The 15,975-nt window shown below is 34.6% G+C and overlaps 1 protein-coding gene across 8 annotated transcripts in view; it reads left to right on the top strand.

The window, feature by feature from the left end:
• Window positions 1-15,975, top strand: part of LOC105479478 (small ArfGAP 1) — a 191,570-nt gene that overhangs the window by 81,280 nt on the left and 94,315 nt on the right. For 7 of the 8 annotated variants that reach the window (XM_071096884.1, XM_071096881.1, XM_071096887.1 and 4 more), the window contains one exon: window positions 10,480-10,565. In XM_071096884.1, the coding sequence (XP_070952985.1) occupies window positions 10,480-10,565 (86 nt within the window). Of the gene's footprint in view, window positions 1-9,375; window positions 9,399-10,479; window positions 10,566-15,975 lie in introns of those variants that run through there. The other variant, XM_071096888.1, reaches the window with a different exon arrangement.

Genomic DNA, 15,975 nt, shown 5'->3' with positions numbered 1-15,975 from the left:
GTATTCCATGGTGTATATGTGCCACATTTTCTTAATCCAGTCTATCATTGATGGACATTTGGGTTGATTCTAAGTCTTTGTTATTATGAATAGTGTCACAGTAAACATACGTGTGCATGTGTCTTTATAGTAGCATGATTTATAATCCTTTGGGTATATAGTAGCATGATTTATATACCCAGTAATGGGATGGCTGGGTCAAATGGTATTTCTAGTTCTAGATCCTTGAGGAATCGCCACACTGTCTTCCACAATGGTTGAACTAATTTACACTCCCACCAACAGTGTAAAAGTCTTCCTATTTTTCCACATCCTCTCCAGCATCTGTTGTTTCCTGACTTTTTAATGATCCCCATTCTAACTGGTATGAGATGGTATCTCATTGTGGTTTTGATTTGCATTTCTCTGATGGGCAGTGATGATGCGCATTTTTTCATGTGTCTGTTGGCTGCATAGATGTCTTCTTTTGAAAAGTGTCTGTTCATATCCTTTGCCCACTTTTTGATGGAGTTGTTTTTTTCTTGTAAATTTGTTTGAGTTCTTTGTAGATTTTGGCTATTAGCCCTTTGTCAGATGGGTAGATTGTAAAAATTTTCTCCCATTCTGTAGGTTTCCTGTTCACTCTGATGGTGGTTTCTTTTGCCATGCAGAAACTCTTTAGTTTAATTAGATCCTATTTGCAATTTTGGCTTTTGTTACCATTGCTTTTGATGTTTTAGTCATGAAGTCCTTGCCCATGTCTATGTCCTGAATGGTATTGCCTAGGTTTTCTTCTAGGGTTTTTATGGTTTTAGGTGTAACATTTAAGTTTTTAATCCATCTTGAATTAATTTTTGTATAAGGTGTAAGGAAGGGATCCAGTTTCAGCTTTCTACATATGGCTAGCCAGTTTTCCCAGCACCATTTATGAAGTAGGGAATCCTTTCCCCATTTCTTGTTTTTGTCAGGTTTGTCGAAGATCAGATGGTTGTAGATGTGTGGTGTTATTTCTGAGGCCTCTGTTGTGTTCCATTGGTCTATATTATCTGTTTTGGTACCAGCACCATGCTGTTTTGGTTACTGTAGCCTTGTAGTATAAAGTCAGGTAGTGTGATGCCTCCAGCCTTTGTTCTTTTTGTTTAGGATTGTCTTGGCAATGCGGGCTCTTTTTTGGTTCCATATGAACTTTAAAGCAGTTTTTTCCAATTCTGTGAAGAAAGTCATTGGTAGCTTGATGGGAATGGCATTGAATCTATAAATTACGTTGGGCAGTATGGCCATGATATTGATTCTTCCTATCCATGAGCATGGAGTGTTCTTCCATTTGTTTGTGTCCTCTTTTATTTCGTTGAACAGTGGTTTGTAGTTCTCCTTGAAGAGGTCCTTCACATCCCTTGTAAGTTGGATTCCTAGGTTTTTTATTCTCTTTGTAGCAGTTGTGAATGGGAATTGACTCATGATTTGGTGCTCTGTCATTGTTGTGTAGGAATGCTTGTGATTTTTGCACATTGATTTTGTATCCTGAGACTTTGCTGAAGTTGCTTATCAGCTTAAGGAGATTTGGGGCTGAGACGATGGGATTTTCTAAATATACAGTCATGTCATCAGCAAACAGGGACAATTTGACTTCCTTTCTTCCTAATTGAATACCCTTTATTTCTTTCTCTTGTCTGATTACCATGGCCAGAACTTCCATCACTAGGTTGAATAGGAGTGGTGAGAGAGGGCATTCTTGTCTTGTGCCGGGTTTCATAGGGAATGCTTCCAGGTTTTGCCCATTCAGTATGATATTGGCTGTGGATTTGTCATAAATAGCTCTTATTATTTTGAGATATGTTCCATCAATACCGAATTTATTGAGAGTTTTTAGCATGAAGGGCTGTTGAATTTTGTCGAAGGCCTTTTCTACATCTATTGAGATAATCATGTGGTTTTTGTCATTGGTTCTGTTTATATGATGGATTACGTTTATTGATTTGTGTATGTTGAACCAGCTTTGCATCCCAGGGTTGAAGCCGACTTGATCATGGTGGATAAGCTTTTTGATGTGCTGCTGTATTCGGTTTTCCAGTATTTTATTGAAGATTTTCGCATTGATGTTCATCAGGGATATTGGTCTAAAATTCTCTCTTTTTGTTGTGTCTCTCTGCCTGGCTTTGGTATCAGGATGATGTTGGCCTCATAAAATGAGTTAGGGAGGATCCCCTCTTTTTTTTTTGATTGGAATAGTTTCAGAAGGAATGGTACCAGCTCCTCTTTGTACCTCTGGTAGAATTTGGCTGTGAATCTGTCTGGTCCTGGACTCTTTTTGGTTGGTAGGCTATTAATTATTGCCTCAGTTTCAGAGCTTGATTTAACTCTTAATTCTAAACTCCCTAATTTAGGTAGAACTGAGAGAGAATAAATAATAAGTTATTTGAGGATAAAGGCTTAAGTCCCCCTGTAGAGTACAGGAAGTTGTTATGGGTGTTGAATGAATACATGTACGTATGGATCATCTAGAAACATAATTATTAATTTTATTGCACATAATATTTTAGATGTGTATTCACTTTCTTTCCTGCTTTGTGTGAGTATAATAATGATAGAAGATAGCATGCGTAGTTAAAATAATGTCCTGGGACTGTAGAATTGGGTTCTGCTTCTGGCTCTATTAACTAATTGGTGGGTGATCTTCAGCACATCAGAAAAGTGGCTTTTTTTTTTGTATTGTATTATCTGGTCATATGGTAGGTTTTAATATTTTTTAAATGTATCACTGTTATTTTTATAGTAACCTTTATTTGTTTATTAATCAGTGAATGCATACCACAGTGTGCTGAGGGCCTTTCTGGTAGAAAGGTGGAGAAAGCATGTCGTGTTTGAGTAAGTTCTTTGACCAGACTGCTAGGTGCAGTTATATATGTGTCATTGGAGGTAATGGTGAAGGTTACAGCCAGTGACTGGTTTGGTGCTGATCTTATGAGTGATAGTAGGGAGAGAGTAGGGAGCTCTTAAAATATTCCCGCAGTAGCCTAGGCATTAGATGACTAGATCCTGAATTAAGGTAATGGCAGTGGACTTGATAAACAGGAGATGCCTACAAAGAATATATTGAGGAGTTAGAATAACCAAGACTTTTGGCAGAAGAGGGGAGAGTCCAGCATGATTCCTGAGCTGGGCCTTAAGCACCCAGAGTGAAAGTGGATAGTTTATACCTGGACTTTAAATGATATGGATATTATATTAAGTAGAGACGACAGAAGAGTGTAATGTGAAGCTTTTCCAATTTTGTCATAACAGTGTTTAATTGCATTGCTTACAAAAAAGAAAACATTCTCTCAGTTTGTAGTAATTAGCAAATGCTGCAACAGATAAATCAGTATCTGAGAATATCTAGAAATTGTGAAAAGTATGGAAACTGCTGCCTCTAATTCCATGTCATCATTAAAAAATTTGAATTGTGTGATTTATTCTTTAAAAAAATAATTAAAACAGAGAATAACTTCCCCTAAAAAACAATTTTATGAAACTGAAGGAATGGACTCTGTATTAAATATTTCCAAAGAGTTCCTGAGACCAAAAACGGTGGCCCTTCTTTTCCAGCAGCTGGAATCCAAAAAATCTTGAAACCAGTCCTGAAAGGCTTGCTCCTATGCAAGAAATCCTGGTGGCTTTTGAGAGGAAGATAGAAAAATTTCTGGAAAATTTCAAGTAGTAGTAGAGGTGAGTTACTGCCATGAAGAATTTATCCAGGGACTAAAAATATTCATTTATCTTTATAAAAGTTTTTAAAAAAATATACATTCAGCTGAAAATAAGATTTTCAGTTGAAAATCCTAGTGTTTGTGTTTTAAAGCTTTTAATGACTAGAAAATAATAGAGCAAGTAGTTTCCCCACTCCCACAGAAATACATTAAAAATTTAAAGTTTTAATCATCAGCAACAGTGATGTTTCTATAAGATGATGATGATACTGGAAAAATGCATGGTCAATAAATGCCATATTTATGCTTTGAATGTATTTTGAGTGTAAGATCTGCTTGGTTGAGATTTTTAAAAATATATATTCATGATCTTTTTGATTTCTCAGAAGACTTTGTTCTCCTTAGTAAAAGTCTCCTTTTTCTGATTCAGGTACTGCTTGGATACCCTATTTAAGCTCCCTCTAGATAGTATTTTATTTAGAAACAAGGCAGGATTACTATAGTCCCCTCTAATTATTTTATTCAGTTCTTGGGAATAGAAAATATGTGGACATGGTACAAACTTTAAAGGGTACAAAAGTGCAGTGAATATTCTCCCTCCCACTTCTGTCTCTGCCATTCAGTTGCCCTCCATAGAAGTAATCATGTTTATCAGTTTCTTGTATATTTTTCCTCAAATATTTTATGCATATATATACATAGACTTACAGTTGGCATACATTTTTATGTCCTTACAAAAATCTTTTGACCCGTAGGTAGGACTCTTCTTTCTCTCAATCAGTTCCTCAGAAAATGGAGTAGAAGAAAATTCGTGTCTTAGTGTGTTCTCACACTGCTATAAAAATGCCACCTGAGATTGGGCAATTTATAAGGAAAGGAGGTGTAATTGACTCAGTTCCTCATGGCTGGGAGGCCCCAGGAAACTTACAATTACGACGGAAGACGAGGGGAAAGCAAGGCACATCTTATATGGCAGCAGGAGAGAGAGAAGCATGCAGGGGAAGCTGCCATTTTTAAAACCATCAGATCTCATGAGAACTGCCTATTATGAGAACAGCATGGGGAACAGATCCCCATGATTCAGTCACCCCCCACCAAGTCCCTTCCCAACACATGACTTGCAGGTATTATGAGATGAGATTTGGGTGGGGACACAAAACCAAACCATATCTAGTTGGGTAGGAAACTATTTTAAATAGTTATTAGATTAATTTTCTTCCTCCAGATTAAACATAGGCATGTAGCATCCTTCTGTTAAACATTGATATTTAAGATTTGACTGATTATTTTAACATTTTGCAGTTTTGCCATTGAGAATTTAGAAGATCTAATTGCAACTTAATTGTAACCTAATCGGTTGCAATATCTGCTTCTCTATTATTTTTTCCCCCACTTAGCTCATTTTTAAAAAACAATCAGTAAACTTCAAAGGGCAAGTCAGTACACACATACAAATTTGTGAAAACTATGCAGATAGCTTCCTGAAACAATATATTAGAATGAATTTTAGTTTTACTATTAATGTCTGTTGCTCAGGTACTTCTTAGCATCTGAGGGACGAAGTACAGGGGTAAGAAGAAGATACTGAGAAAAAGGGAGATGTACAAAGAAGGAAAGTCCAAGAAGCCACATTTATGAGGCTTAGCCACTGAGCGTGGAATAGACTGTATTTGGCTGTAGTTGGTCTAGGACAAATAGAAGCCATACTTTGAAGTAGATTCTTCACTTACAGACCTCTGGTTTCCAAGATTTTGGAAGATTAAAACAAAATATTTGACAAGTCTTCTTTTCAGGGGAATGAATTATTAATTTGGAATTTCAGGTGGTATGTCATTTATTTTGCCTTTTATTATATTTAATTATTGTTTCCTGATCCTGACAATGACGTAAACTTGGGCACATTTTGTTTTATCTGTTCCTACTCTTTATCTTCACACATTTGTTTCAAGATTCTGTTTTCGGTAAAACTGTTGTGTGCTGCTTAATTGCCATTTGTCACTGGAGATGCCCTGTTGACATGAAACAGTGATTTTTTTTTTTTTTTTAACATTTACGGTACTGTTAAAAATGAATGAAATCTCCTATTACATTTGCTTGCCTACTCATTGATTCTGCCTACTTTCTTTTTATCTATTCCCATGTTTTGTTATATGTGTTACTTTTTGTATGTTTTAGTTTATTAAATTAGACAAATGTGATAAGCAAATGTCAGTTAAAATTTTAAATTGACAGCCCAAATTCTCTTCAGTCTCTGTAAAACATAAATGACTTAAAATTGTTTTAGAATAGAGGTTTTGCTGTTTTAATGCTAAAACTGGGGTTGGGTAAAATGTTTTGTACTTAGGAAGTTTCACAAATAGAAATGTTTCATATACATTAGATTATGACGACAATATGTTAGGCAGTAGATGAATTTCAGCAATTCAAAAAATATTTGAAAATACTGACTTTCAAGTGATGTGATGCTTTGGGCTGGTGATGTGTTGTATGTACTAGGTTATGTGGGGAAACTGAAAACACATTGATTATTGATTGATGAGGGCAAAATACTTTTAATAGTAGGGTTTAGGATTCTTAAATGGTTTATTACACTATTTCCAGGTGAAGCTTTCCTTTGTAATTATAAGGGTGGTGAGTTTGGATGAAGATCCAATTGGATGAAGTCAATTAAAAAAGTGCGGTACAAAATTCATCATTCTGGGAACATATGTTAAATGAGAACAGACTGAATTTAATGGGAAAAGTAAATAACAGTAGTTTAAAAAATATGTTCAGTTGGCAGGGTGCGATGGCTCATGCCTGTAATCCCAGCACTTTGGGAGGCCCAGGCGGGCAGATCATCTGAGGTCAGGAGTTTGAGACCAGCCCAGCCAATATGGTGAAACCTTGTCTCTACGAAAAATACAAAAATTAGCTGGGCATGGTGGCACACATCTATAATCCCAGCTACTTGGGAGGCTGAGGCAGGAGAATCACTTGAACCCAGGAGATGGTGGTTGCAGTGAGCCAAGATTGTGCCACTGCACTCAAGCCTGGGTGACAGAGTGAGACTCTGTCTTAGAAAAAATAAATAAAAATAAAAATACGTTCAGTCTACTGGCATTTATCTTAACTATGAAGTACATGTTCACTTATTCCTCAGTGTATTAGTATATTTTTCTTAAACATGAATGTTGAGTTTGTATTTAACAGAGTCTTACAATCATTTCTTACTTTGTCAAGAATGTCAATACATTTTCTCCTCACTGGATGCTTGACTTGTTTTTTAAATCTTCATTTTGAAATGAAGTATAGTTTAACAAGTAAATAAATGTCTACTTAAAAATATTTTAAAAATAAATTTAATAGAAACTTTAACTTAAGTAATTCAGAGTCCTCCCCTTTCTTTTTTCATACTTGAAGTGTGAGATAAAGAGAAAAAACATACTGACAGGGAATGATGCGACTTCTCTAAAGCCGAAGAATTTTCAAAATTACTAAGATCTTTGAATTTTTAGTGGTTTATTTGATAGCCTTACAATTATGCCTCCTATTGGACAAGTGAAAGCAAGTTTAGAAAACGTAAGTGTTTCAAAATGATGTTAAGTACTAAGTATTAAAATAGTACTTAGGATCTGGCTTGATTCATAGGAACTGGATGGTAGAGGTTCAGATAGCTAGTTTATTACCCATAATTTAAAATAATTTAAAAAATAGAGCTTAGTTTTTCTTTTAGACAAAGTATATGTCATCCCCTCCACACTCCCCATTTTTTTTGCAGCCAGTCTGCTTGACTTAGCTTTGGAAAACTGAATAATTAATTGCCAAAGAATAAGTAGAAGCATTTTTGGTGAGAGAACCAAAAGAAAAGGAATAATGTTTTAACAACAGGAATGATGTTTTAATAATAGAGGTAACACTTATAGCATCTTCTGTCATGTTGTAAAATTTCCTAGATACTTATTTTGACTAGCTGCTGCATGGTGGTATGGATTGGGAGTGAAGGAACTGGATCTTAGTCTCAGCCATCTCAGTGATGCATTATATTACCCAGTAGAATAATCATACAACCTTTTTGTGCCTCAGTTTCCTCTCTGTAAAATGAAAACCAGACCTCTAAAACAAAGAGCCTGCTGTTAGTAAACCCTGCAGCACATAGTCCCAGTTCCACTGGATGAAGCTTGAAATATAAAAATCATTAATGGGTGATGTTGGTTCTATTGCGAGTTGAATTATAGAGACTGATAGAATCTTAGGCCTGTTACTTAACATCTTTACAGATTCTGTTTCTTTTCTTGTAAAATTAGGATAATAATGCCTATCTCATGGTTGTTTTGAAATTTAAAATTGCAAATACAGGTAAAGTGTTGAGGCTAATGCTTGTCACTGTAGCTATTATGCTATTTTAATTATTTTTTTTCCTGCTAGTTACTGGGCAGAGTTTACTCTTCAGGGCCTTGAGTCCTTGAGGACAGCTAGTTTGCACCATATTCTTTATCACCTCCCAAAAACATTAGCTCCTGTTGTTTTATTCCCCTGCCCTCTCATTTCCAAATTGCCCAACCCTTCATTTTCACTGGTTCTTCCACTGCTCCCCTACCTTCCACCCTTTTCTAGTCTACTTTTTGGAAACCTAGAAACTAAGCTTACCAATGTATTTTTTTATAGTCACCAAATGATCTCTGTACATCTGTGATGTCATTGAATTCTTGTTTCCCCAAATCCCAACTAACAAACCCATACATGCACCTTTACCCAGTCACTTTTTGGCAGCGATCTCCTATAGAAATGACTCATTATTTCACATCACCTCTACCTTTCAGATTTTAGTGTTACTATCTATTTGGGATAACATCACTAGAACAATGTTTAATAGTTTGGTGTAATGTACATGTCTGCCTTGTTCCTAATTATTTTTTATTTTCCCCCTAAGATATTAATGAGCTACATTAAATAAATGTGTACAGTCATAGTCGTTGAATATAAGATACTGCTGATTGTAAGAAGCACATCTGCTTTATGGACTAATAAGAAAAAAATACCAATTATTAGACACCATCAATTGTGAGATGCATTCCTAATTCAAAGATGTTAAAATGTGAAAAAATGTAAATGAGGATTGATGAGATATAGTATAGTATTTTTAATCTTATTAACTTTTCTGTTAAAATTTCTATATATTCTTGCTTGCTTGATAGAAACTTTTCAAATTTTCTTACTTTTGCAGTCTCAGTGAACTGTATCTGAATTACTTTTCGCTTCATTGCAGACTAAGAGACATTTTTACTTGGTCTAGTTCTTTCCAAATGTTTAATGTTTTTATGATTATATAACTTGATCATCTTCTGTTTACAAATTCCCATCACAGCACAAAGATGCAACATCTTTTGAGTGCTTGAGATGGAAAACATTTTTTTTCGATTTTCAGGAAGGGTGAGCTATACTGATATTTTCTCAGCTCCTCTCTCCACACACAGAATTACATATTAACTCTTCTTATGCTAACTTCATGCTGGTACCACTGTGATGTCATAGAACCCTCTGACTTTATACTGTTTACCTTTTTAATTTTTTTATTTTACACAATTTTGAAGCTTATGTTTATTCTGCCTTCTATGTCATCTTAGAGCTTAATGATAAAGCCTCCCCACTTTTTTATCTATTTTTCTCCCCTCTCCATTACTTCACTTTCTCATTATCTCTAGAGGAAAGACTTAGAAATGTAGTTTACTCTGAGAGAATACTTACATTGAGGTGAGGAAGAATAGATAACCTAGAGGTGATTGTATATTGGAATTTAGTGCACTTTAAAACTCTTGGGAGAAGAGTCGCTATATTTTTTGTTTGAAGAAAGATAGTTCTGTGTACACTTGAGGGCTGCAACTCAAGGCAGATGTCAGGTAACCTGTTAAATCTGGATTGTCATCTCAAGGACATAGGGGTGTGTGTCTGGGAAATCAGAAAGAAAAAGAAATTAAGAAAACTGATCTTTCTACCAGTTAAAACATTTTAAGGAACTCAAGTTCTATGTAAATGATGTAATATAATATTATAATGTTCGTAAATCTTATACTTAGTTTCTAAAAAGAATCTCAAGGAAGTACTGTTTGGTTAGTCATTCCTCATAGACGACACTGAAACTTAATTAAACTGGTTTAAATGATTATCAAATTGTTTTGTGCTTACTGAGTAATGGTTCTTACCATTGGAATTCACAGATTTTTAGGGAGGAGGTTCTATGAACTGAACTTATATGTAAAGTTTGGGCATTAGGCACAATTTATTAGTGGGGTTTTGTAGGGAAACTCCTCAAAGGGATTATTATTAATAACTCAAAAGAAATTAATACATTTCTGCAGAGTTCTAGGTCAGCACTGTTTCTCTTTTATCTGGACTTCATTGTGATCTTAATTGTAAATAAGTAGAATCCCAGGGTATTTCAAAGCTCAAAACAAAGAAAACTTGTCAGCCCTGGAAATGGGAGCATTGTTCAAGTGGTGCACTAAAAAAAAAAATGGCAATACTGCCTGCAAACTACCAGGGAATTCACTTTTAGGAAGTAGTAAGTGTACTGTTTTCACAAAAAAAAGACATTTAGAAGATTATGGACTATGGATCAACATATGTTGGTAAATGTGAAGGATTAAAAATATGCTTCTATTTTAACTTGAGTGATTAATTTCATAGTTGTGATTTAAAGTATATTTCTAAGGAGAATATATATTGGAAATAATAAATTATTTGGTATTTGTGTATATGTGTATATGTGTATGTATGTGCAGGAATCACTTTTTAATGTTCATGTGAGTAATGAAAATACTTTTTTTTATTATAGTGCATGCAAGATATGGGAAATACTAAAGCAAGACTACTCTATGAAGCCAATCTTCCAGAGAACTTTCGGAGACCACAGACAGATCAGTATCCTTTAAAACTTACTTGTTTTGAGTTTAAAAAACGTCAACTCATTTTTACAGTTCACATTTTATCCGTTAGTATTTAGGAAGATGTGAACTTTATCACACTATTGTTCATTAAAGGTAGATATTGACTTGCTGTGAGCTGTGCTTTGTATATAGTAGGTTTTTAGTAGGAATTTGGTACACAGATTACATAATTACATAAAAATATATGATACATATAGTATTTAGAAGTAATTAGAGACCCCTGAATCACAATGATGATTTAATTTTCAATTTTTCCACTTCATGATGGTGAGAAAGCAGTATGCGTTTGGTAGAAACTGTACTTTGAGTACTAGTGTAACCATTCTGTTTTCACATTCAGTACAGTATTCAATAAATTACATGAGATATTCAATACTTTATTAAAAATATGCTTTGTGTTAGATGATTTTGCTCAACCGTAGGCTAATGTTAGTGTTCTGAGCACATTTAATGTAGGCTAGGATTGGCTATGTTTGGTAGGTCAGGTGTATTAAATGCATTTTTGACCTAAAATACATTCAGCTTAGGATGGGTTTACTAGAGCCTAACCCATTGTAAGTTGAGGGGCATCTCTGTTACTAAGTGTAAAATGTTATGACTGATTCTTCTTGACTGTTCTCCATCTCTCGATTAGAAAGTATATGTTGTTTATTATTTTAGACTGTTATTAGAGACTTGATTTGTAACTATCCTGAGTATTTTAGAAATCATTTCCATATAATCTTTGATTACCTTTATATAGGAGTTATATTTGTGTGAGGCCTTGTGGCATTTAGAAGACAAACTACATAGTATAAATTCTGAGTAATTTACGCTACTGACACTCTGTTGTAGGTTGCACAACTATGTTTGCTTTATGAATCCACCTTTATGAGTGGATAGAATAGTTTCCCACATAATCTGCCTTTATGAGTGGATAGAATAGTTTCCCATGAAAACATTTTAATGTTTTTTATGTTTGTTAAATATAAAATCATAATTCTGTAGGATTTTTATAACTCATAGTTTGAAAAAGCAGCTCATCAAAATGGTGTTGCTTTATAAATAAGATTATCTGATTAATTGTAGGTGCTTGGATTCCGTTTGAAGGTAACATTTGTGACTTTGACAATAAAATGTAGTTTATTAAAGATCAATTATATTGTACCTATTTGTATAGTAAAACAATTTTGTGGCCAGTGGAAGAAATATCTTTTCTCACACAGAGATGTAGGTCATTATATATTTATTTCCACATTTGGACAGAAACCTTTTAAATTATAATTGAGAAGTTAGTAATTTGTATTTGGCCTTTTCTGTTTCTGCTCACCCCACTCCTTTCTCACAAATTTAGCAATCTGATATCCAAGGCTGTTTTTGTTATAGAAAGTTTGCAGGGTTAATGGTAGAAGGTTGATTTCAGGTATAAAAAAATTGTGTGAGTAAAAGTATGGAGAGATGAGAGAACATGACCTTTTAGGGCAGAAGAAACTTGAAAGGTATTTTAGTCCAAATTGCGAAGGGTTTTCAGTATGATGTAGAGTAGTTTAGACCTCATTTCATTGGCCCAAGTGTTTAAAAACACATGAAGGGTTTTGAAGCATTAACTTCCACCATAAGGAAGAATAGTTGGAGGTGGGAGGAGAGCCTAGAAGCAGAGAGACCATGTGAAATACTTGTATAGCCCCAAAATGAGCAGTGACGATCTAAGTTAGATAGTGGCATTGGGAATGGGCAGGATTAAATTGGAAAGATTGGAAAGAAGTTGGGAAAGCTAAGTTAAGATTGGCTTTGGTTCTGAGGGAGTCACTAAAGTAACCCTGAAATTTCTAACTTGGTTGACCATAAAACTTATTCACTGAGAGAATGAATTCGTTACCAGCAGGAGGATTAAGAGTTAGAAATGAAAGATAATGAGCCATGCTTTCTTGCTTTGGGCAGATTGATGCTTCTGTTACACATATATATGAAGTTACCCCATTCAGTGGCTGGAAACATGAGTCTGGACCCTAGAAGAGAGCAGTACTTTCAGATTGAGGAATCACTTAGCATGTGGGTGATGATATGAAGTGCTGGTCAGGTTATGTTTACTTAGGGCAGCCGTCCTTTATTTTGCAGATTTTATTGAGAATCTTGAGAATTCTTTTCCTTCTCTGAAAAATGAAAGCCTACGGCTGAATCCTGAAGAATAAAGCATGGTAGAAGGAAAAACAGCCCAGCATACAAATCAGCACTGTAGGTGGTTGTTACCAGCTGCTTGCTGGTTATATTAATTTATCCCTCCTTTTTTTGCCCCCCACTCACAAGCCCAAGTTGATATATATGACCCCTCAAATTGAAGAATCTTCCTTTTTTGAAAGTTTGTGTCATGGCAGCGTGGGGAGGTTGGGTTGGGTTGGATTTTTTAGGTGTCCCTTGATATAACAGGGTAAATTACTGGAGATTTTTGAAAATTTTGATTTCATCCTTTATGTGTTACCTATGGATGAGAGTAGCTTCCAAGTTATTTAATTTATTACACTGATTCCATATTGTTTTCAGATTATCACGAAGTATATTGAGGGAAGGACAGTATATATCTTATTGGTATCCTCACTTATTGAACTATTCTATGCACCATTTTGTGCAGATTGGTAGGAATGCTATTTCTTCATTACCACCAATTTTATGATGCAGCTTAGAGAGATGAAGTGCTGATGAGATATTGCCTTGTTGGTTCTGTTATCTTGGCTGATGTATTTTAAAATATTTGGTCCTTATCTATAGATTTCAGGAAAGATGAGATTTTTATAGTGAATTGATTACTGTCTAGTATTGGTAACTCCTTGACCTTCGACACAGTGAAGATAGAATGCTGGAAACAACAGCTGCAATAACTTTGCTGCTTAATAAGGGTTTGTTTGCCCTATGCCAAGCCCTGACGATGGCATTTTATGTACTTTTTTTTTTTTATTTCTCAAAATAACTCGGTGACATAGAGTGTAATATTTCCTTTGTCAGGGGTGGGGTGGGAAGGATGAGATGCTCAAAGAGCTATGAAGAAACTTGCTAAAGCCTCCAGACTTTCCCTCCTATGTCGGGTCACTTGAGTATTATTTAATGATGGTAGTCTGAGTAAAATCAGTGCTGCCACATTTAAGTCTTGATTACCTTTGAAAATAGATAGGGTTATTATAATTTGGCACTCTTTGCAGCTAGCTTGTAAGATCTAGGTGAAGATTTCAACTTTTCATTACCTGGTATGATTTATGTTAGGCTTTTGGATTAACTGTATTTGCTGTTGTTACCTCAAGCATTCTTATTTAATTTTTCACACTAGATGTTACTCCTTTTTACAAATTATGGTCATATTTATGTGAGGTGTTGATCTTTATTGTACATATGGTTGTCAGACTTGTTTAAGGAGGGTCTTTGTCTAACATGTTTCAGCTAGATGATTACTTACGTTAATAGTATAAGATGACAATTCTTGGACTGTGAGACTAGTTCCCATATCTAATGTAATCTGTAGCCTTTAAAAAAATTACCTTGGTTAATATAACACAACACTTTTTATTGTTTTAATTCTGAAACACTGTAATTTAGAGGTTTTGTGGGGGGAGGCTGGTAAGAAAACCAGCTTGCCTTTCTCTGTTCCTCCCTCCAGTCTTTCCTTTCATCTATCTGTCTTTCTAAAGCTCATTGCTCTTTGAAAAGCCTAACATCTCTGTACTTTTATAGATATAAATATAGTTGTCTCATCGCTAGAGCAAGTATAACCAAACTGAGTTAAACTCATATAATATGGGACCTCATTGCATTCTTAACAAGATTTGTCACTTTTTAAAAAGCTTTGCAATTTACAAAAGTTATGCAAAAGCTGCTGTGAAAGTGTAATTTCTCATGTGGGATGTGGTTAATTATAGGCTTCATGTCCTAGTGCATGACAAATGATAAAGCTTTACATTAAGCTTTTTATTATTAGGATATTTTGTCTTATCTAAAAAACTTTAATTACTTCTGTTCCATGAGATCTATTGTGCACCAAAGCTAATCAGCAGTTCTCCTTTGAGCTTTTCAAAGTTTTACTGCTGTCAGTGCTGTGTGTCTGAAACTGGAAGATTTTGTTCTTTGGGAGTAGGTATTAATTTAATTGTCTTTCAAATGGTATATTTTTAAAGAAAAAAATCTTAAAATATATAAATACATGTTAAAAGACAAAACATATAATAATGTTGGAATTTTTCTGGGCTTGTATAGTACCAATTGTTAGTTTTGGGGACAGGGAGAATTAGGAGTGCTGTACTGAGTGCTTTACAACTGTAGACTTGGGGAAGATTCTGGGATAATTTGATATTATTTAGTAAGTCCCAAATTAAAACTTGAACCATTATTGTAATAGTGTATTTCTTACCTGACTCCCTGAAAATATTATTGTTCTGTTTCTAAATTTTTGAGTTGTATTATTGATCTACGTCAGTATAATTAAGTCCTTATATCTCAAATGACTTCTGGAGACTGTAAAATGAAGATAAATAGTTCCTGATCTCCAAATTCATTGGTTCTTTTGTTGTTGTTTCTCATTTACTCATCTGTTTAAACTTAATGGTATGCAAGCCATCTTAGCCCTCAATACAGTAATTCTATTTCCTCTTGCTACCATGGACCTTATCTTTTAAGTGATTTGCCTATCAGAATACCTTTGTTCATAATAAGAGCTAAAACTTAAATAACACTATGTACCATCCACTATTTTAGTTTAGATATTATTGGCTTATTTAATTCTTATAATAATCCTATGAGATGATACTGGTATTATCCCCATTTTAAAAATGATGAAACTGAGGCACCAAAGTATATAAAAATAAAACTAAATTCATATATTAAATTCTTACTCTTAGATACTATACTAAGTGTTTTATGTATGTCTTAATCTTCAAACTCTTGACAACCTTGTGAGGTGAGTATTACTATCTTTTTACATATCTAGGTACAGGTTCAATAGATTAGCTAACTTGAAGGTCACAATCACTGCTGGGGAAATAATAAGTGCCTACTTGTACTGGAAATGAGGCTGTACATTGGAGACTATCTTCTTTGGGAATGTCAACATATAATGCAAAACTATGGTAAAAATTTCCTTCAAAAATCCTTAGATTGTTTATGATGACAGTTTACAGACACATGTCTCCCTATTAATCCATTTGGCTGTTCTTTGCTCTCTAGCATTGAATAGAATTCAGGAATCAGTAACTACAGGCCTGTGAGCTAGCTGCCTGTTTTTGTAAATAAGGTTTTATTAGAACCCAGCCATGTACATTCATTTATGAATGTTCTGTGATTGCTTTGGAGAGCTATAAAGGGACAGTTGAGTAATTGAAACATAGACCAACTGTCCCACAAAGCCTAAAACATTTACTTTCCGG

Source organism: Macaca nemestrina, chromosome 5 (genome assembly GCF_043159975.1).
Source record: "Macaca nemestrina isolate mMacNem1 chromosome 5, mMacNem.hap1, whole genome shotgun sequence".
Taxonomy (NCBI): Eukaryota; Metazoa; Chordata; class Mammalia; order Primates; family Cercopithecidae; genus Macaca; species Macaca nemestrina.
The sequence above is the reverse complement of the archived record's forward strand: the minus strand, read 5'-3'. Positions and strand labels throughout refer to the sequence as shown.